The sequence below is a fragment of the Balaenoptera physalus genome (assembly GCF_965194825.1).
Source record: "Balaenoptera physalus genome assembly, chromosome: 7".
In the NCBI taxonomy this organism is placed as follows: domain Eukaryota; kingdom Metazoa; phylum Chordata; class Mammalia; order Artiodactyla; family Balaenopteridae; genus Balaenoptera; species Balaenoptera physalus.
Window position 1 is genome coordinate 22,648,052 of NC_138886.1, and position 22,948 is coordinate 22,670,999.

Consider the following 22,948-nt stretch of genomic DNA (forward strand, 5'->3'; position numbering starts at 1 on the left):
TTTTAGTTCACAGCCATGAATGAACCACAGTGCTTCTACAATGAGTCCATCGCCTTCTTTTATAACCGGAGTGGAAAGTACCTTGCCACAGAATGGAACACAGTTAGCAAGCTGGTGATGGGACTTGGAATCACCGTCTGTATCTTCATCATGTTGGCCAACCTGCTGGTCATGGTGGCGATCTATGTCAACCGCCGCTTCCATTTTCCTATTTATTACTTAATGGCGAATCTGGCTGCTGCGGACTTCTTTGCTGGGTTGGCCTACTTCTACCTAATGTTCAACACAGGACCCAATACTCGGAGACTGACTGTTAGCACATGGCTCCTGCGTCAGGGCCTCATTGACACCAGCCTGACAGCCTCTGTGGCCAACTTACTGGCCATTGCAATCGAGAGGCATATTACGGTTTTCCGCATGCAGCTCCACACGCGGATGAGCAACCGGCGGGTGGTGGTGGTGATTGTGGTCATCTGGACCATGGCCATTGTTATGGGGGCCATACCCAGTGTGGGCTGGAACTGCATCTGTGATATTGAAAACTGTTCCAACATGGCACCCCTCTACAGTGACTCTTACTTGGTCTTCTGGGCCATTTTCAACTTGGTGACCTTTGTTGTCATGGTGGTTCTCTATGCTCATATCTTTGGCTATGTTCGCCAGAGGACTATGAGGATGTCTCGGCATAGTTCTGGGCCGCGGCGCAATCGGGATACCATGATGAGTCTTCTGAAGACTGTGGTCATCGTGCTTGGTGAGTTTTGTCTTGACTGTAACTTACTTTACGGATTCTCAATGTCTTAATACAAACCAGAGTAGTTTATGATAGTGGTAAACAACAATGTGAACATCACCGGGTATATATGCAGGAATTACAAGGGGACAAGGCACCTTTATAGCAAATGTTTATGATGAAGTCAGCATCCCAGTCTTTCTATAATTACAGAACTGGTTTCAGGGAAATAATGTCTCAAGTGATGTGTTATAAATGATGGTGATGTGGAAAATATCATTGACGAGTTTGGCTATCAAGTATTGAAAAATATCAGCTTTTGAAAGGTTTTATTACAGCCCAAATTGTGGAACTTTTGCCTATAGTCTTTTTATTACAGATTCTCAGAAAGTGTTTTTAATGTCCTATGGATATGCTTTCACACAGTTATTTTTATGAGTCTGTTTCCAAATAAGGAGTCTTTCACATTCTGTCATTGTTACTGCATACATGTAGGTAAGTATATCAAGGTTTTGTATAGATTTATTGCACAAAATGGGTTGGAATTAATACCATCTGTGACAGTCATCTTTATGAAAACTTACTTTTTTTCCATTAATTTTCTGTTTTTAGTGGTGGAAGTTATTAATTCATATTTCAAGGTGAAAAGCAGGATTTTATTCTTTTATGTAATGTATACTCGAATAACTTTTGCCTTTAAGTAACTATTGTTTTTCCTGGGTGAAAAATTCATGGTAATGATCAGAAGGAATATATTTATTCATTTATGTATTCAGAAAATAGTTAAAGAGAACCTCATGAGTTCCAGGCCCTGTGCTGACTCCCGGAAATGTGTCCATGAAGACAGCGTACACAGAACATTTCTTTTGGAGCTTAGAGGGCCTATTTTTAAAGTTCACCCAGCGAGCATTTTAAATAATTACCCTATTGAATTACATTTTCTCCATGGGCTATATTTGGATTAATGTCTGATCACATTTAAAAAATATCTTTTAAAAAATCTTTAGTAGTTCCTCTTTCTCCATGGAAATTCAGTGGAAAGTTCCTCTAATGCTCTCTGTTCCAGTTTGTAAAGCAGGGTTGAGTGGATGGAACCTGGGATGATGTGGCTCCTCTGAAACTCTGGGAGCTACTTTAATCTTAGCCCCAGGAAAGAGAGCCCTAATTATGGCTCTACGAATAAAGACCAGGCCTTGGGATTGCCGACACAACTAAAGCCCTGTCTGTAACTAACTGGCACGTGTAGGTAGTATCCCCACTGAGGCCCCCACCACCTCAGATGTGAAATTGTCTTATTCCATCCAACGAAGTTCAGGTAGAAGTATAAAAATGATTTCCCTCTATGTTAAATTATCAACAAAAGCCTTGAGCATACCTGTGCCACAAGTATACATTCTCCATGATAGGGATGAAGCACATCTTTGTTTACCATGGATGCTATTTTTTGTATTAAATTAAGTAACATGAGAGATTTCACTTCTGTGTTGACTCAGGTATTTGTTTGTTTACTGCTGATCTGAATGTTGGTTGAAACTTTTCATATGGGTGCACTTTTTCTAGTATCATCTCAAGCACTGCTTATGGTTCATAGAACCACCAGCAGAAAATGACTACTGAACTTGGACCATGAACCTGCTAAGTTCTTGTTTTAATTTTGACCTTTGTATAACGCGTAGCATTTTCTGGTGTGTAGCATGCTTAACGATTCATATAAAATTAACTTCTGTGCCTCATTGGGTGGTTTTGCAGGTTAAATGAGAATTATTCTGAGGGTTTATGGGGCCACAGTTTCAGTGCACGTTGGCCCTAAATGCCCCTTCTGCCCTACCACACCAAGCCCAGACTTGAAAATAACAGAATATAACGATGGTTTCTGAGGTTAACCTAGTGGGCTCCACAAAGATTGAATACATGTAGCCGCCTCTGGAATAAATGGCATTATCTCTATAGATGTGTGATGGAAGACGTTTAGAACATGGAGGACTCCAATCAGGGTGATAGGCAAAGAAATTTGGTGAGGCAAGATGTGTATGGGATTGTAATATAGGAAGGAGAAATTAAATAAGTGGACTGTAGCCTTGCAGAGAAAAGCAGCAAGAATGGGAGAATGGGCAGGGCTCGGAATAGGTAATTCACCACCCTGAACAGCCAGGTGTTTGTCAAGTTGGTGCCTGTTACCATTCGTACAACGTATTCCCCTGCTTGAATTCTATGTAGTCGTGATTGCATGCGAAAGATGGGTTGGTCTTGTAGGAACAAGTTTATTGACCATCAGGTTTTGTTGTGGTGCACGTTCGGTTTTTTAATATGTCTTCTCTGCCAGATCGTCAGCTTTGCGGCAGTGAGCAGGAATTGTAATGATGTGTTGTCCAGTTTCTCCACATTACCTGTTGTGGGATCTGGCACAAAGTAGGTACTTGTAAAATAACTGTTGAATGAATGAATGTGGTGGCAAAACCAGGTTTTTGAGCCTTCAGAACTGTGGACCAGAGAAAGCCATAGTGAATTCTCTAAGTTGATGCCACTTTGTTCAGTCGTGTGGCAGAAGCCAAACCTAGCTACACCCCTATTACGTTTTGTGCCTTCCAGTCAAATACAACAGCTTGGAAAGTGACCACAAGGGCTGCTCAATAAATAATGTGTATTTTGTTCATTTATTCTGGGGATGATTACAGTTTGATTAAGTGTCAAACCTTCGGTTTCCATTTCACCATGTCAAAATGACCTCTGGGTTTTAGACCTATTTAGCTCAATAAACCAGTGTTTATTGGTTATTTATCCTTCAGTAAAAGGATTTGTTAGTCAACACGTTGAATTTCTAGGAGTCAACATAAAATAAAGGGGTCTTTGAGATTTATGATGGCAATACCAGCAGCAGTTTTGAAGCACAGGATTGTGTATAAGCTGCTCTTGAGTGAGTACTGGATCTTAATAGTTTTATTTGTAAAACACATATAGCATTAATCATGTGCCTAGCACTACTCTGCCTTAGAAATGAGTTTTTGTAAAGAGCATCCCTGTGGAGTCTAGGTTTGTTAGCTTCATTTTCCAGAGGTGAAAACTGAGGCACAGAGAGGTTAAGTAACTTGCCCAAGATCACACAGCTGGTTAAGTACAGGAGCTGGGATACATTTCAGGCAGTCTGGTTCCAGAGCCCATGTGTTTTTCACCTCCATGCTATCCTGCCTCTCTATAATACAAACAACTACCAGCACATGCTGGATTGTTTTATAAAGTTTGAACAGCACTGTGCTGTTAAATTGAAACATTGTGATCCCATTTATTTCTCTCGATACTGCCTAGCTGCCTGTGCTTCATTTCCTGGGTAGAAGAAAGCTTTCAGGGAGCATTCCTTTCCTCCTTTTGCTTCTGATCATGATGGTTATGACTCTCATCTCATCAGCCCTTTTCCACTGTTTGGTGTTGGAGCACCAGTAACTGACTGCTTCTGATTGAAGGAGTGTTTAGTTCAAGGTGTAGTTAACTAGAGGGTTCATTGTCCTAGTGTGAAGTCATGTAATCCTTCCCCAGGCTTGAATTCTCCCCACTTGACATTTTACCAAGAATTCCTTTTGAGTCTGTTCCACGGTTGAATCAGAGTGGCAGTCAAGTTCTTCCTTATTTGACCACAGTCTATCTTGAGTTGTAAGTCCTTGCCTTTCTGGCTCTGTTCCTTCTGATGACACTTCTGTTGGGGATAATTAGAGAAGAGGGAAACCAGGATTTGGAAAGAGAAAATAATGGTTATGATGTAGAGGTTTTTGCATCTTAATTGTGGGAGAGAGTGAGGAAAATAAAGCAAAATAAATCCAGGTGGAGCCTATGTCTTTGGGGAAGAAGAGAGAGATACTTTTTCTAGTTGGATCTGTTCTGGCTGGAAATGATCACCACTGAAGCTAAATTACTGCTTTTTACCTACGTACCCCGTGCCAGGGTCAATACTCGGCATTACTCTTCATGCACTGTTTATAACCTTACACCAAGGAAAGTTGTGTTTCTCCCATTTTATACTGAGGGAACTGAGTTAAGAGAGGGTAAGTAACTTGTTCAAGAGTGCTTATTTTGTAAGTAGCAGAACTGGAATCCAGCTGTAAGAATGTTGTGGACCATGACCTTCTATCATAGGACACTGGTCACGTGCCATATAAGAGACTGTTACTGGTATTAATAATAGTAGTTGGGGCCAGATGAGTTTAAGCCCATTGTTTTCTTGCTACTCTGATGAAGGATAATTTGGCAAATATCCTGTAAGCAAATCTTTATGTACTTCTCTGTTCAGTTTAATTCAACAGACATATTGTTGAGTGCTAATTATGTGCTAAAGGATAAAAAGATGAATAAGGTAAACACCATTTATTTAAACTGAGGCAACATTGGTTTATAACATGATATAAGTTTCGAGTGTACAACACTATATTTCTACAGCATGCTTATCACCAAAAATACAGTTTCCATCCATCACCATACTGTTGATCTCCTTTATCTGTTTCACCCTCCTCCCCGCCCCTTCCCCTCTGGTAACCATTACTCTGTTCTCTGTATCTACATGTTTGTTTTTATTTGATTTATTTATTTATTTTTAATTCCACAATGAGTGAAATCATATATTTGTCTTTCTCTGGCTTATTTCACGTAGGATAATACCCTCAAGGTCCATCCATGTTGTTGCAAATGACAAGATTTCATCTTTTTTATGGCTGAGTAGTATTCCAATGTGTGTGTGTGTGTGTGTGTGTGTGTGTGTGTGTGTGTGTACACACACACATATATACTACAATCTTCTTTATCCATGCATCTGTTGATGGGCACTTAGATTGTTTCCATCTCTTGGCTACTGTAAATAATGCCGTGATGAACATGGGGTGCATATATCTTTTCAAATTAGTGTTTTCATATTCTTTGGATAAATAGCCAGGAGTGGGAAAGCTGGATCATACGGTAGTTTTACTCTTAATTTCTGAGGACTCTCCATACTGTGTTTCATAGTGACTGTACCAATTTCCCACCAACAATGTAGGAGGGTTGCCTTTTCTCCACATCCTCGCCAACACTTGTTATTTTTTGCCTTTTTGATAACAGTCACTCTCACAGGCGTGAGGTGATATCTCATTTTGGTTTTGATTTGCATTTCCTAATAATTGGTGATCTGAATATTTTTTCATGTACCTGTTGGCTATCTGTATGTCTTCTTTGGAAAAAATGTATGTTCAGCTCCTCTGCCCATTTTTTAATCAGATTTTTGTTGTTGTTGTTGAGTTGTGTGAGTTTTTTATATGTTTTGGATATTCACTCCTTACCAGATACATCATTTGCAAGTATCTTCTCCCATTTAGTAGGTTGTCTTTTTGTTTTGTTGATGGTTTCCTTTGCTGTGCAGAAGCTTCTTCGTTTGATGTAGTCCCATTTGTTTATTTTTGCTTTTTAAACTTCATTCTTTGCTGAGCTTACAGCGTGTTAGAGGAGACTGAGAAAGAGTTGCAAAGCAGTCGGGTCCATGTGCTAGTTGATGTCTGGGCAGAGTGGAGGGAAGGGATGCCTCCCACAGGAGGAAATATTGAGCTGGGTCTTGATGCGTGTGGAGGAGCTTGTCCTCCTGTAGGGTGAGGGTAGAGGAGAAGCTAAGCAAAAGCTCACCTTTGGGGAACTGAAAGTAGTCAGGTGTGATTACCATGTGGTGGGTATGCTGGATAGAGTTTTGACTTAGAGCCTTTATAACGTATTAAGGAGTTTGACTTTCTGCCTTTAGGTGATCAGAGATGCTAAAGGATTCCCTAAGATAAAGAACACCAGTTCCTTATAGGGATAACCATATAATTTATCATCCAAACTGAGACACTTCTGGTAGTGAAAACAGGCACTAACTGGGGCAGTGGGACAACAGGCCTAAACCAAGACTAGTCTGGTCAACCCAGGATATACAGTCACTCTCCTTCTAGGCTCTGCTTTCTGTTTGTTTATATTCTTTCTACATTTTCTTTTGGCTTTGTAAATGTAGAGCTCAACGCTGGACTTGTTCCACTGTGTAAACATAGTAAAGAACAACTTCTTCGTTTTTTTTTTTTTTTTTTTTTTTTTAAAGCAAGGATCTGTCCAGATTTAGAATTTTAGAGCTGAAAGGTCCTTTAAAAATCACACTATCCAACTTCCTAATCTTACAAATAAAGAGACTGAAGCTCCCAAGTTAATTGAGAAATTTAGATCTGAGTTAGCTGGTGGCTCAAACCAAGAACTAGGTTTGTTAACTTCCAGTAAGGTGCTGTTCCTACTGCCTGGGCCTCCAGCTGGTTCGTTTCCATCCACACCTTCCATCATTTTCTTCCTTGTGAACATCAACATGTATTTCTGTGGCTACCCAGGTTTAGGTGTAAACATTGTGGCTGTAAAGGTACCCAGAACCCACAGAAAGTGTTCCCTTGAATTTGGCTTTATTATAAACAACTGGTGATCTCTGAAATGAAGCTTTGACAAAAGTCATTGGAAACTGAATTACTGGCACATTATGTAGTTTATACACATCTTATCATCCTGTTTGCTTTCTTCATAACAGCATTGTATTAGTTTCTTATTTATCTTGGTTTTTTATTGTTTCTGTTTTACCGTGTGTGTGTGTGTGTGTGTGTGTGTGTGTGTGTGTGTGTGTGTGTATGTGTTTTCCCACTTACATTCATTGAGGCAGGATGCCTTTGGGATCTACTCCTGACTCTTGTCATTAACTGTCTTGGTGATTCTGGGCAAGTCACTTTCTCTGTGCAGCAATTTCTCTGTACTTTCATCTCTAGGATGGAGTTGGCCAATTTGATTTCCAAGGTTATTTAGAGTTCTACTTATAACTCTATAAATAAAATGATAAGGACATAACTACTGTGGATCAGCCACGTAGAGTTTTCTAGTGGAAAAAGCAGAAATAGAATTGGAGTAAAAGCAAGGGACTCTGATTTTTCTCCATATCAGCTTTTGAATAACTAGGTTTAGGTGTACTCTCCTCCATTAAAGGGAGTGGCACATTGATAGAGGAGAGTCTCAAAGAAACGATTTAAAAAAAAAATGGGGCTTCCCTTGTGGCACAGCGGTTGGGAATCCGCCTGCCGGTGCAGGGGACACGGGTTCGAGCCCTGGTCCGGGAGGGTCCCACATGCCGCAGAGCAACTAGGCCCGTGCGCCACAACTGCTGAGCCTGCGCTCTGGAGCCCGTGCTCCGCAACAAGAGAAGCCACCGCGATGAAGAGTGGCCCCCGCTCGCCGCAACTAGAGAGAGCCCGCCTGCAGCAACAAAGACCCAACGCAGCCAAAAATAAATAAAAATAAAATAAATAAATTAAAAAAGAAAAAAAGACTGCAGTAGAGAGCTGTGTGGCGAGAAGGGAGGGTTTCCCAGTTGGTCTTGTTGTTAAGGGAAGGGACAAGACACAAGAGTCTCTTATTCCCTGGCCACAGGTGACCAACTGCACATCCTGTTGCTCTGAAGAGGAACCAGAGCTACCCCGAGTCTCCTCAGGTCCCCGTGGCGTCCCTGTAGGGGCCTCTTTGAGGAAGGACCTGTGAGACCACTCATGAGAGCCTCCGTTGTTGGGCGAGCCGCGGGGCTGGCTGGCACTGTGGGTGTGGTCAGGAGAGAGTCCCTGCGGAAGCCCCACGGTGCTGCCCAGACCCCAGATCCTGGGCCTGGTCAAACGAGAAAACAACTTGCAAATACCAGCTCTTTGTACCCTTTTGTTGCCCAACTCCATTCAAATATTTTTACTCAGAAGAAACTTTCAAACAGAAACAGAAAACAAAAATACCACATGAACCTAACAGGGTTTCTTCTGAGGTGTGGGCAGAGCAGGCAGAACATGAAGCTCTTTCTTACTTTAGGTCTGATGAGAGTGATTCAGACCTCGTCTCGTTGGGACGCCTGTCAGTCCCAGAATGAACCTTACACAGTGATTTGTCCTCGTCCTTAAAGGTCATAGAAGATGCAAAGGTTTCCTGAAGGAATTGTGGTGGCCGCTGGAAATCACTGTTGCTTAGGGCTTGAGAGCTTCGATTCGGAATAAAATAGGCCAGAGTTTAGAATTGGAATCCTGACCCCTCACTTATTAGTTTCATAGCCTTGAGGAAATGACTGAACGTCTCTGAGCCTCAGTTTCAGAATTAATAGCATAGGGATAGTAGGACCTTCCTATAATCAAGTGATCATGAGCATTAGACGAGGTAATTCATGTAAAGCACGCTTAGCACAGGATCTGGCTAATGTAAAACACTTACTGAATGGTAGCAAGTATTGTCATTACCATGCGGTCTTGTCTGCATGTGCCTTTTCTCCCCCTGCGCCCCGCCCGCCCTTTCTGTCTCCTCTCTGACATACCTCCACTCATCCACACACCAGCGTACATACAATAGTGGGTTTGGTGGCTGTGATGGCGCTTCATTTCTATGACACGGTATTGAAGTACTGTTGTGGTTTAGCAGCTCTTGGCTCTAAAACAGGCTGTAAATTTGATTCTGAGTGGCCTTTGCTTTTCCAGAGATACATCTGCACTGCAGAGTTGCCTGCATCTTGTTTGTTGAGCCTCAGCCGTATGTATGTAAAGTCCTATTACCCCGTAAGAAATGACAGTTTTGACCTGGTAACTCTCTGGACGTCTCCAGATTAAACAGTAAAATAGTGTTGGCCATTAAAATGAGTTTTGAAATGGAACAGGCCACTTTGTCAATATCTGTTAGAAGGGGTCATTAGCTCCTTTTGGTGGACCTGCCATGCTTAGGGCACAGCTGGCAACCCAGCCATCATTCAGGGCACCATTCTGTTTCCTTTTGATCTGAAGTGAAAGACTGTGTCTGGCATAAATGAAAGAAATGGCAAATGGAGAGGGTCATGAGACCTTATTGCTGTTCCCTAGTCAGTCCCAGCTTTACTGTGAGACCACTTGCGATTCCTTTGGTCTGGGTGCCATCACCATCCACCTAGAAAGGAAAGGATGTTTCACTCCCCTTCTACTCTCTCACTGCTACTTTACATACCTCTTTGGAGTATTGTTTTGGGAATTCAGTGATGGCAAGGTTTTATCTTGTTTCCCAGCCCCTAGAACAGGGCCTAGCACTTGGAAAACTCTATTTTCTGAATGAATAAATGAACTACACCTTTTATTCTGGATGGAGTTTTACCGGTTCCCTAGTAACAATAGAAATATACCTGTGTAGCTTGAAATTCAATGGGATTTACTAATGAGTCTCATTCAAAGGAATATTTGTTTAAAGGTAGTTGTAATAAGGCAGTTCCACATCCTGCCTGTCAAGGGCATTTCTTTAGGTTAAGTTCCAGTGTGAGCTTGTTAATAATAGTTTGTTTTGTTAACAAACATGCATTGAATGTGTACTAGGCCCTCTGTTAAGGAGTAGGGAAGTGGAGATCAGTGAAAATATGGACCCTGTTCTCAAGCGGCTCTCATTTTAGGAGATCATAATGGATAATTTAAATAAATAAAAACAATGTAATTTGGTAAATAAAATATGGAAGGTGCTGTGGAAGTGCTGTCTTCTGATTGGGCAACGTCAGGATATTTCATGATGAAGGAGATTTAGGAATAACATCTTAGATGATGTATAGGAGTTTGCCATGTGAACCCAGGCAAAGAAATTACTACTCTTAGGTATTCTTTGCCCTCTGAATTAAGTATTCAGTTACTTCCTTATATTGCAATTTTTACGTTACTTAGATATGCAAATAACCCATTTGGCATTTTCTGGGGGGTGGGAGGGGAAGCTTGCATGATTTTAAGACAACATTGTGCTTAATTTTTTTGCCTGCATTTTGCACTGTATAATTCATTTTTTGAATTGACTGTAGTTAATCAGATTCACATTAAATTGGTTATGAAGTAAATGAGTTTGCATGGTTACTGACCTATAAGGAAAGGGATGATTTTTCTGTGTGTGCAAATTAACATCTTGTAGCAAGTAAGAAGTGCTCTGTAGTGACATGTATGTTTTCAGGACTTGAAAGATCATTGCCTGGAGCTGTGGACACTTACACTTACGATGAACACGCATATAGGCATGCAAATTGCCGTATTTAGCAAATATAAGTAATTGCATGGGCCATACTCATACTAACAAAAGTATTCGTTGTTTATCTGAAATTCAGATTTAACTGGCTTTATGTATTTTATCAGGCAACTCCAACTCACACAGCATTGGATGGGAAATAAAGCATTTTAGATGGCAATCAACTCTCTATACATAGATTTTTTTTTTCTATGTATTACAGGTTTCTGTATTATCCTGGAGATCAATTTAAGTACACAGGGGTTTCACTTACTTAATATTTCTGATTTTTATTTTGGGTTGTCTAGAAATAAAGGAACATATCTGCTTTATAGAATCATATTTATTTCTCAGCAATTATGTATGTTTACAAACAGGTAATGTATACCTTCAATTCAAAACTGAATTTTTCTCTCCTTTTACATATACTTTGTCATGCTCTTTGAAAAAAAAATCTTAACAATTTGTTTTTCCATAGAAATCATCTTTTTTCTTGTGTTTGTACCTTTGCTATTTTTTTCCTTGAGGTCTAAACTAGAGCCTTATACTCTGAGAAGCTACTTTTTATTCATGTATTTCAGTGAAGATGATACTGTCTAGACTGAGTGTGGTCATGGCTTTACTTAAACCCTGGCTGGTCTCCTCCACCAATAGAGGAGTTATTATAATGATCCAAAGCAAATATGAAGTTCTAATAGGGTTACACAGCAATAACAGGGTCTTTTTGAAGAAGTGGGATTTAGTCTGGCATCGGGAGACTGGAAATTCATGGCTTCACCTATTTATCCTGCCCAAGTAGACTTCTGTTGACACAAAGAACACTGCACTTTAAGTAGGGTTTTCCATGAGTTCATTCTAAATGGGTATTTCTACACTTCAGAAAGCTTCTCTTCATGTGGCAGGCAGGAATTCATTTGCTCGAGTTATTTTCCTTTCTTGGGGGGAGAGGGAAGATAGCCACTCAGGAGCCCAGCCATACAGGACCTGCACAGGAAACTGATGAGGTGAAAAGCTGACAAGCGTTTGCTGTGGCCAACAAGTGCTTCACCACGTTATTCTGGAGGGATTTGCTTTGCTAACCTTGCTGAGCACGTGATGCCCGGAAATGCTCCTTTGTATATTGCCCCAGCCCCAGGGGAGAAGCCCAGCTATAAATCGAGGCTCTGGAATCTGAGTTTCTGAACGAAACAGGGGAAGCCTATATTTGGACATCCTGCAAAGTCCATGCATAATGATCAAATGAACAAAAGTTGTAGAGATTAGAGCACTAGCTTTATTTAATTTGTCAAATTCTTATGTCTTGGGAAAAATGAAGATGTTTTCATTAAAAAACACTATTTCTAAGGCACCATGCATGTACTCTAGCATATCTACAAGTACTAATACATAAGAACAGCTTATTTAGAATAGAAGAGAATACCGTAGAAATCAAATTGGAATAGTAAGTCTAACTGTAGTATAGATGATTACATTACTATGCTAAGATAATGAGGTTGATATAATTCCATAACGGAATTTCTTAATATTTTAGTTCAATCTGAATTGGTTCTACCACTTTTAGAAATCTGTCACTAAAGCGTGCATACATTCGAAAGACATGAGAATCAGGAACAGAAAGAATTTGAAACAATTAGAAAATACATTCATTTATATACATTGGTTTGTCTATAATATATCAAATAGTAAATGATTTGCTGCTGTTACATTATAATACATAGTATGTTCAATGCACTGTCCCTTCGCAACTATTGAATTATAACATTAATAATGTTGTATATAGCTTTATTACTAGGTAGCCTGTAGAAGTGATGGAATATTTTGACCCATTGTTTTAATTCGACTTCAAGGACATTTTCGTACTATCTTTGTGAATATAGATATTTAAATCAGAATTACAGTAACATTCAATTTTGGTTGAGAAGATATTTTCGAGAGCGTATATTAGTCTACTTTAATCCCTTCAACAATTTAATATAGTTAAAACATTTCTAATTTGCTATACTTTTTCAGATTTAGTTTAACTGAAATTTTCATGAACATCAAGTGTTTTTGTATAGGTTGTAAAATGAAACCTTAATTTATCCATTAGTTTGTTGGGAACAAACCAGATTGTAACAATTAAAGTGTCTACCATTGTGAGTTTTCATTCTTCCTCCCACATTTACTTTCCTTTGGCTTTATTTTACAGCTAGGTTTTATCAAAGATATTTGATTTTTTAAGGTTTTAATATGTAATAGATTTTGTGTAGTTTGGCTGTTAATTTTATTTTTAATTAATTTTTATACCAATTTTAACTTTACCTAGGTCAATATTTATAGTTTTGAGAGTTTCTAAAAAAAAAAGTGAGGATAATAATAATGGTTAACATTTGAGTGCTTACTAGTCATCAAGACTCATTAAATTCTACTAGTTTGCCTCAAATATATATTACATAAAAATTTAAGCAAGAATCTTAAACTCTCTGAATTTCAGTTCTCTCATAAGTCAAATATAGATAATATATTTTTGTGACGATCATATGTGATAGTGATTGTGAAAGCTCTTTTTATAGGATGTGTCACATAAATGTAAGCTATGAATGTTTTTGCAGCTGCTGCTTATAGAGCAGTGACAAAAAAAAAAAAAGGTTGGAATGCTAAGCATGAAATGTGATGTAGTGTGGTTGCAAGGGCATTGACTATGTTCTGACTCCAGATTTGCTACTTACTGGTTGGTGTGACTTTGGGCAATCCTCTTAACCTCTATGGCAATTTTTTCATCTGTCATGAAGGGCTCCGCTACATCAGTGTTCCTCCAGGTGTGGTCCAAGGACCACCTGCATCTGAATCACCTGGGATGCTTGTTTAATAAGCTGATTCCTGGGCCCCAGCCCAGACCTACTGAAGCAGAATCTTTGTGTTGGTTTCCAGGCATCCATAGTTCAGTCACACAAACCTGGCATTAAATCTGTCCTTGCTCATTTCTAAAGTCTGTTTTTCACCTTTCCTGCCAAAATGTATTGGTATCATTTAAACAGTGAGTGAGGACGTGTGATCACCCGTACACACATGTGTTTGTACACCTGCTTTACAAGAGGATGAGGAGAAAAGGTAAAGGAAGGTGCAGGTAGGGAGAAAACACAGTACTACTAAGATAAAATTCTTGGCTCTTGAAGAGCTTACTATTAAAGAAAATTGATACTTTTACACTTAATAGACTTTCCTCAAAGTATTTGAAGTAGCCACACTGATTGTTATTATCATCCAAGAAAAATATGTCACCTTTAAATTTAGTGACTGAAAATGTGACTGACCTATCATTAAGATACCTTGAGAAATCATGGCGTAGAATCCAAGATTTTTTCAGGTAGGCATGTGATTTTATATTATTCTAAGGAGGAACCTTTTCTCTCCCACAAGAGAGGAGATAAAGCAACAATGTTTGTTTGTTTTTGCATTAACCTAATACAGTTAGTTGAATTTGTCTACATGGAGACCTTCACAGAATAGGATAAATCAATCATTTAGTTCATAGGCTACATAAAGAATATCCTGTTTCCCCTTTCCTTTTCTTCCAGAGGTAGCACGGGGTAATCTAAAGAGCATGGAATTAAGATTTACATGTACATGGGTTAAAAACCCCAAGTCAGCTGACGTGCAGACTTTATGACCTTGGACAGTATATTTGACCTTTCTGAGCTCTGTTTCCTATTGATGACTGGGGACAGCATTACTTATCACTCTCCCCCCAAATGGGGAGGTAGTGGGAATTAAATAGATGTTAAAGTACTTAGAATGCTATCTGGCACATGTCACAGTGAACATGAAGTTCTCATGCCTTACCTGTTGTTCTGCATTCATAAAAGTGCCACCTTTGGCCAGTAGCAATTAGTCTTTTGAACTGTTTTCCCAGGATGGTCATTCCTTGGAGCCATTTACCCTCTTTTATAGACATATATAATCACTAGTGGCATTTCCCCACTGTCTGCCCATAGAAATGGAATTGAGTGTCCTATATGGGAACTCAACCCATTACTGTGGTTTGTTTATTCATCTGTGCCTTCATCTCTTAATTACTCATTTAACCAACGAGTGTAGAATCCTGGTGTGGAATGAGACTTTAAGGATTATGGCATTCACAGCCTCTTCCAAAGCCAGGCTTGGCTTGTCTGTACAGTAGTAATATGTTGTCTCTCAGCCTTTCCTCAAACATCTTGGATGCAGGAAACATTCTTATCTCCCTAGAGGCCAGACTGACTTCATATAGATAGGACTATTATATATATTGAGCCAAAATCTGGTAAAGAGCTATATTTTAGGGTGCCACTCACTAGATCTAGTTCTTTTCCCTTTGGTGCCATAAAGAACACTGCAACTATTTACAAACCAATTCAATTCAAGTGACATCTGTTGCCTCTTGTGTGTTGGGATAACAAATACCAAAATGTGTAATCCCTACTCATTTACAGATATGACTAAATTACAAGGCAGAATGGGAGTAAGGCCTAAGGCAGATACAGTTACAAAGCAAATATGGCCCTGCCATCCTAAAACCTGCAGTCTGGTAGGAAAGATGCCACATGTACATAGATGATTATTATAAAACAGAAGAGAAGTCTGGATAAAGCTGTATGGGAATTTAGAGGAGAGAGAGAATCCCATCAATAGTAGAATCAGGAAGGCTTTATGTAAATGAGTTTTTTGAGTTGAGTGTTGAATCATAGGTGATGTTCAAGGAATGAGGTAATCTGTTAGACTGCATTTACCCCCTTAAGGACTGAATTCTATTTTAATAATAATCTTGATTACCAAAGTAACACATATTTATTGAGGGGGAAAAGGCAAAATTAAGAACTTAAAAATTAAGAAGTGAAAATTTAGAATTCTTAAACCATTCAGAGAAGAACCAAAATATTGGAATGAATATGCTGTTTCTTTCCAATCCTTTGTTCTGATTAATACTTTACAACTGAAATCATATGGTACATACAATTTTATTGTATGATTTTTAAAAGTATCCTGTGCATGTTACCATGCCATTAAGTAATCTTTGAAAGCATGAGTTTTCTACACAAAGTTCAGTACATCCAAATGATGGAATATTATATAATCCCTGGGTATTTAGGTTTTATCTCTTATTCTCTTTATTTTTTACTATTATAAATAATATTGAGATAAATATTATCTAATATGAATCTCTGCTTTCTTCACTGAGACTTTGTGAATCTTGATTAACTATGGTTTAATGTTCTGTAGAAAGTTTGTACCAATTTACACTCTTACCACAAGGGGATGAGAATATTTTGTTACATTCATGCCACTGTTGGGTGGCTCTTTTTTCTCTCTTAATGGTGTCATGTTGTAACCGTTAACATTATTTCTATTTGTGAGGATGGATATTAGCAAAACTAGAAAAGAGATGGAAACTTTTTCTGGCATTTAGAAGCTAAGACTAAACAAAAATAGAAATGCATTTAGCCCCATTTAAATGTATGTACTACTTTGAAGTACTTCATTCCGTGTAAAAGTCTAAAGTATATTTATTTCTTAAGAAACTAAAGGCCTAACAGCTGAACAGTATAGCACAGGGGATAACAGTGTTAATCTCTCAAGTGCCAACTGCCTCAGTTCTAATCCTGGCCCTCCTACATACCAGCAGAGTCAACTTGGGCAACATATTCAACGGCTCCAAGCTTCCGTTTCCTTGTCTGTACAATGAGAGGCAGGGCAGAAAGAGTAAAACCTCAAAAAATTAAGTAAGATTATTATATAAGATGCCAGGCATGTAAGGACATGGTAGATACTATTATGAAATACATAACATGGTGTTTTCATTGAATGATCATATAGCCGTGTTGAAACCTAAAGTCCCAGGATTAATCCTTACTGCTGTAAATCTTCATTATGCTGTGAGAAGAAGAGGCAGCCCAGAAGGATTAGGACCCATCGTGCTTCTGGGATTCAGTGGGACAGGTTTTCCTTGGACTGCGTGGTGCCACCATGTCAGGTGATCCTGAATGACTCTGAAAACAGATAACACAACTTTCTTCTGAGATCTGCCATGTTTCCGTCTTCCCTAGACAACTTGAATCCCTAATGCAGATGTTCCCATAATCCCTCAGTGCCCTTTATTGTCTCAGTAATTTTTTCACAGTGCTTTTAGGCCAGAAGAAGTACCTGACAGTTTCACTTATTAAGCGGTTAAATCAACTTAATAAGTAGATAGGTCCTGATAAATTAGTAGCCATTTCATAAAACAAAGCAAAAACACATACACTGAAAGGAAGAAAATAATTTTTAACTAATTCTTAACAGCAGTGACTAAGGAATGTGAGTGCCTTGTTTGGCACTGCACCGCTTCTCAAAACCTGACTTGGATGGGCCACCGCCATCCTCGTTTCCTGTTGCACACTGAGTTTTAGGCAATACTTGCTTTTTTATCACAGCAGACAAACTGCAGAGACATGATGTCACAGAAAGGAATGTAATGCCATCTAATGTTGAAACTGTGAACTACTTCAAGCTAGTAGTTCACATGGTTTCTGAACATATACACACACACACACACAACACACACACATAAAGGGGAGGGAAACAGTGACATTCGACTTATATCTATATCTGTATCTAATCTATATCTATATTTATTTATCTATCTATTTATCTGGCTGTGTTCTTTTAAATCAACTGGAACTCTAAGGTGCCTCGGGGCACAGTTTGGGAACCAGAGCCCTGCTGTATTCCTGCTTTCTGGATTTACTTCAGTTTTGTTTTCTTCCGGCTACTCGACTTCTCTTGTTCTCTGGTTCCTGTTTCTATTTAGTTCTTAGTTCTAGCTGTCCAGTTTCCTTCCCCTTTGCCCTGAGCCTTGCTCCGCTTCTTCTGCATCAAGCAGCAGCCGTCTCTGGAGCTACTCCTTGACTTTTGCAGACCTAGAGGCAGCCCCGGAGGGACTCGTATGGTTTGGTAGCTGGCTGTGGACCAATCACTGGGCACGAAATCTTACAGGACTTCTTCGGTTCACAACCCTAGGGAGCTTCATTTCCTCTGCAGGCTGCGCAAGTGGTATGCCAGTGACGTGCGGTATCTTTCGATGTCCGTCGGTGGCCATCTCCCTGTGCTGTGGGCGGGCACGCCCTCCACACCGGATGTCCCAATCCACCAGGCCCGCTCTTGGCCTTATGGCAACAAAGACCTGCCCAGCACACATTTCATTGTCCCTGTTCTTGGCATGTCAATCCAGAAAATGTATTTGAAGTAGTCGCGTGGTTAATTGTGGACTCTGGATTAGACTGCTTGCTTTTGTATCGTGGGTTACCACTTACTGCTTAATTTCCTGAAACTTCAGATTCCTCATCTGTAAAATGGAGATTAATAATAGGATTTACTTTGTATGAAAAATGAGAAAATAAAACGAAATAAAATCTGGTGCCTAAATGTTAACCGTTACTAATTTTTTTTTTCTGACAGCACCCATAAAATTTACTTTCAATTATTTTGATTTTTGTTAGGAATAAAGTAACAATAGCACTCATTTTTAAAATTTAGTATGTCTTTTTACCAGTTTGTGAGAGAGAACATCAATATTAAAATGAAAAAACACCTTACACTCATAACATTTGATTTATATAATTAAAGTATTCTTTTAAAAAAAATAAATTTATAAATTTATTTATGTTTGGCTGCATTGGGTCTTCGTTGCTGCGTGCGGGCTTTCTCTAGTTGCGGCGAGGTGGGGCTACTCTTCGTTGTGGTGCGTGGGCTTCTCATTGCAGTGGCTTCTCTTGTTGCGGAGCACGGGCTCTAGGTGCACAGGCTTCAGTAGTCATGGCACACAGGCTCAGTAGTTGTGGCTCGCGGGCTCTAGAGCGCAGGCTCAGTAGTTATGGTGCACAGGCTTAGTTGCTCAGCGGCATGTGGGATCTTCCCAGACCAGGGCTCGAACCTGTGTCCCCTGCATTGGCAGGCAGATTCTTAACCACTGCGCCACCAGGGAAGTCCAAAAGTATTCTTAATAGACATGTAATGTCAAGATTTTCATGACATAATAGGTATATACTTTATGCATATGACATTTTGCTCATTTTAGAGATGATAAAACTGAGGCTCAAGAGATTATGTGAATTGCTCAGGATAATTCAACATTTGATGAAAGCCACACCCTCACTCCAGATTTGTAATTTCGATGGCAGTGCTCCTTTGTTGCTTCCTTTAATATTTAAAACGTTAAAAACGAGAGAGGAAGGAAGGAAAGGAAAAAAAAAGATGATTGTTATTCTCTTCGATTTTTCTAAGCAATGAAAATTTGCTATTTCTGCTGTGTCTAGTACATTTAAGTGTTACAGTAGTTTTAATTTAGTGTAGAAGAACCACAACAGTTTGAAAAAAATATTGCCAGTGCTTCATTAGAAATAATGCCAAGAGAGAAAATGCCGTGTGGCCTTAGTCGAACTGCATGTCAAAAACATTGTATTCATCTATCAAAAAATATAATACAAGCATTTTTAAGTTCAGTTTCCAATTGACAGAAAAGTGCTTCAGAAAGAGACAAACTTTCCCTTCCCCCATTCTCCTTTTTTCCAAATGTTCACATGCCTAACCCTTTCACCCATGCTAGAGCCATTGCCGCCTGACCACTTTCTGGGCACAGAGGCATGGAAATACATCATCAGTGTATAATTTTGCACACAGCAGAGAGAACATGCTATTATGGAACCGAGTCTCAGCTGAATAGCCTGGCCTTAGACTGTGTTTTCATCTCAGTGTAAAAATGGAAGTGAAACCTTGGCTCTCCTTTCAGGTCTGTAGGGAGTTTGCTGGTCCCATAGTTAATGTAGTTTTCATGCCCAAATAGAAGCTGAGGGGAGAACCAGTGGTCTTGTAGCTTCGAGGTAGAAGGCACTGACTCTCGAGTGCTGAGTCACTGTAACAATGTAAAGATGTAGCTTGGTTCTCTCTTGGCTTACTAGAAAATTGTGGAAGTCACAGGCTAGCAAGCTAAACATTTCCTGGCCTACTGGAGGCCAGTTTCTTTGGGCAGGCAAACACTGAACCGCGGCAGTGACACAGTGTGGTGGTCCTCCAGCCAAGCATCATGGACATGGTGGCAGCAGCTTTAAGTATGTGGAACATTTAATGTGGGAGAGCTTGGCTAAGTAGGATGTGAGCAGTTAAGAGTCAGTTGTACCTCAAAAAGAGGTTTAGGGCTTCCCTGGTGGCGCAGTGGTTGAGAATCTGCCTGCCAATGCAGGGGACACGGGTTCGATCCCTGGTCTGGGAAGATCCCACATGCCGTGGAGCAACTGGGCCTGTGAGCCACAATTACTGAGCCTGCGCGTCTGGAGCCTGTGCTCCGGAACAAGAGAAGCTGCGATAGTAAGAGGCCCGCGCACCGTGATGAAGAGTGGCCCCCGCTTGCCACAACTAGAGAAAGCCCTCGCACAGAAACGAAGACCCAACACAGCCATAAATAAATAAATTAATTAAAAAAAAAAAGAGGTTTAAAAAATAAACATTAAGGCTACCAAAAAAAAAAAAAGAATATAAATGATAAATACCTAGAAACTCACAAAAAGAGTCTGAAACTTCCATTCCGTTTTTTTTCTGTTAGTATTATAAGGCAATTCTCATGCAAATTGACTATCTTTAGATGTATTAGTTTTCTGTGCTGCATAACAGATCACATGCTTAGTGGTAAAAAAACATCTATTTGCTATCACACAGGTTCTGTAGGTCAGAATTCCAAGCACATCATAGTGGGTTCTCTGCTGAGGGTCTCACCAGGCTGAAATCAGCGTGTTGACTGGGCTGCCTCCTTATCTGGAGGCCAGACCAGGAAAGGATCTGCTTCCAAGTTCTCTCAGGTGGTTGGTGGAGTTCATTTTCTTGTGGCTGTGGAATCATGGCAGCTTGCTTCTTCAAAGTAAATAACCAACAAGGGCCTACTGTATAGCACAGGGAACCATACTCAATATTTTGTAATAACCTATAAGGGAAAAGAATCTTAAAAACAATATGTGTGTGTGTGTGCGTGTCTGTGTATAAAACTGAATCACTTTGCTATACACCTGAAACTAACACAACATTGTAAATCAACTATAGTTCAATAAAAAGAATAATAAATTGGAAAAAAAAGTCAGCAACAGAGAGAAAGAGTCTTCACAGTTTCCAATGTCTGACTTCTTTTTAAAAGAGCTTACTTGATTAGGTCCAACTGACCCAGGGTAATTTTTATTTTGATCCATTTAAAGTCAGTTTAATTACATATACAAAATCCTTTCACCTTTGGCATGTAACCAAACCATCTAGGGAATGACGCATAACCTTTGCCGTATTCTGTTTCTTAGGAGCAAGTTACAGGTTCTTCCCACACATGAGGGGAGGGGACTATACAAGGCTGTGACTCATGGGGGGTCGTGTAGAGAGTGCCCATCATAGATGTGCCATGTGTTTTAATATGAGCACAGTTAGAAGAAAAATTGGCTTTTGAAAAGCACCATTTTAAAAGGAATTAATGTTGTTCGATGGAAGACTAAAGGATGGAATATTATATATTTAAATGTACGTTAAAAAATATTTGCTTCATAAATATTTGTCCTTCCTTAAAGAATGTATCATTGGACACGCCCTTCTTGAATTTTTCTCTTCTGCTGGCTGCTGAGACATTACTCTTTCCTGATTCTCCTATCTCTTGCCCCATCCCTTCACTTGCACTTCCTCCATCCACTGTTTGTTTTTCAAATGTCACATCTCCAACCTGACAATTCCCTTTGTCCACTCACCTCAAGGATAGCAGAAGTCTTATATCCCTGACCACTTACTTCCTGAGCACAGTGGCTCGGAAACACAAAATCAGGATGTAATTGTGACCCTGCAGATAAGCCAGCAACTCTGTTGGGGTCAGTTGTCATCTGAGTGTCTGCTGAATGGCCTGTGACAGACCTTAGACTGGACCTCACTGTTAAAATAGAAGTGAAAATCTATTTTCTCCTTTTTGGTTTATAGGAGACATGCTGATTCCATTCGTGTTGGGTAATTGTTATGTCCAAATAGCAGTATGACATAAACAGTCTTACAGACGTGTGCAGAGTATCCGCCTATGTTTGTTTATACTTAACCTTGTATTAAAAAAAAGGATTTAAGGCAGCTTAAAAAGATGCATACAGTTCAGAAGACAAAGTTTAAAATAAGCAAGAGAAAGGAGGGGAAGGGAAAAATAAATGTAAGAAAGTGCCATGTAAAGATATACTTTCTAGCAGTTACGGCACATATAAACACAGTTAGAATCATGATTTGGTGGCCATAAGGTATCAGGAGAAACAGCACTTTTGAATACTGAGCCCAAAGAGACATTTCTGTGATGGACACATCGGTTACGGTGTGCGGTACTGGACAACTCACCATGGTCGGCACGTGCGGTAGTATCACGTCTCATAAGGCCATTTTTTATAATATTCCTTCATGAAGGCAGGTGTTCTGCTGCCAGAGTGCAGTTCAGTGAAAACATTTCTGTGCAGCTTGACTTTCTAATATATTGGCTGATTCAATCTAGAGTGAGGTTTATTAGAGTATTTCTTAGACTTTTAAAATCTTATTGTCCTGTACCTCAAAAGTTTAAGAAAGTTTTAAAATTTCATTTTCCATACCTTGGGTTATGTTTTGAAAAGAAGCTGTTGGTAATCTTCTAGCTATAAAGTTGTTATAGCATTAAAAATGAATATGCCCACTACTCGGAATTTTGCTATATTTTCTCTCAACAGCCTTTAAGAATCTTTATTTTACCTTATTCAGAAGAATGAATCATGCAGTTTGCCAAGCATATTATATTATAGTTCTTTTTTCAAGGTTTTGTTTTTCAGATGGTATTTCCTGATAATATCTGGACCACTGTAATTTTAACATTTCAAGTTAAGTATAAAATGTTTGGAGTCAGTGCAGTGTTTTTGGTGGGGGGGCAGGAGGTCAGGGGCAGTAATTAACATTCTCTAAAGAAAGCCTGAGGGGCTTAAGGAGACACCTGCCTCTTTAGAAGACTGCACCACCTCAGTTGCAAGAAAAGGAGGAAGAAAACCGGGGCCAAGCGAAGGATCGCCTCATAATAATGATGTCCTGGAGACCTTCAAGGTGGCGGAGGAGTGAGACGTGGAGATCACCTTCCTCCCCACAAATACATCAGAAATACATCTACATGTGGAACAACTCCTACAGAAC

General features: G+C 39.6%; 1 protein-coding gene across 8 annotated transcripts in view; it reads left to right on the top strand.

The window, feature by feature from the left end:
• Nucleotides 1-22,948, top strand: part of LPAR1 (lysophosphatidic acid receptor 1) — a 164,453-nt gene that overhangs the window by 105,265 nt on the left and 36,240 nt on the right. For all 8 annotated transcript variants that reach the window (XM_082469227.1, XM_082469224.1, XM_082469226.1 and 5 more), the window contains one exon: nt 7-754. In XM_082469227.1, the coding sequence (XP_082325353.1) occupies nt 16-754 (739 nt within the window). In that variant the 5' untranslated portion in view covers nt 7-15. The remainder of the gene's footprint in view (nt 1-6; nt 755-22,948) is intronic.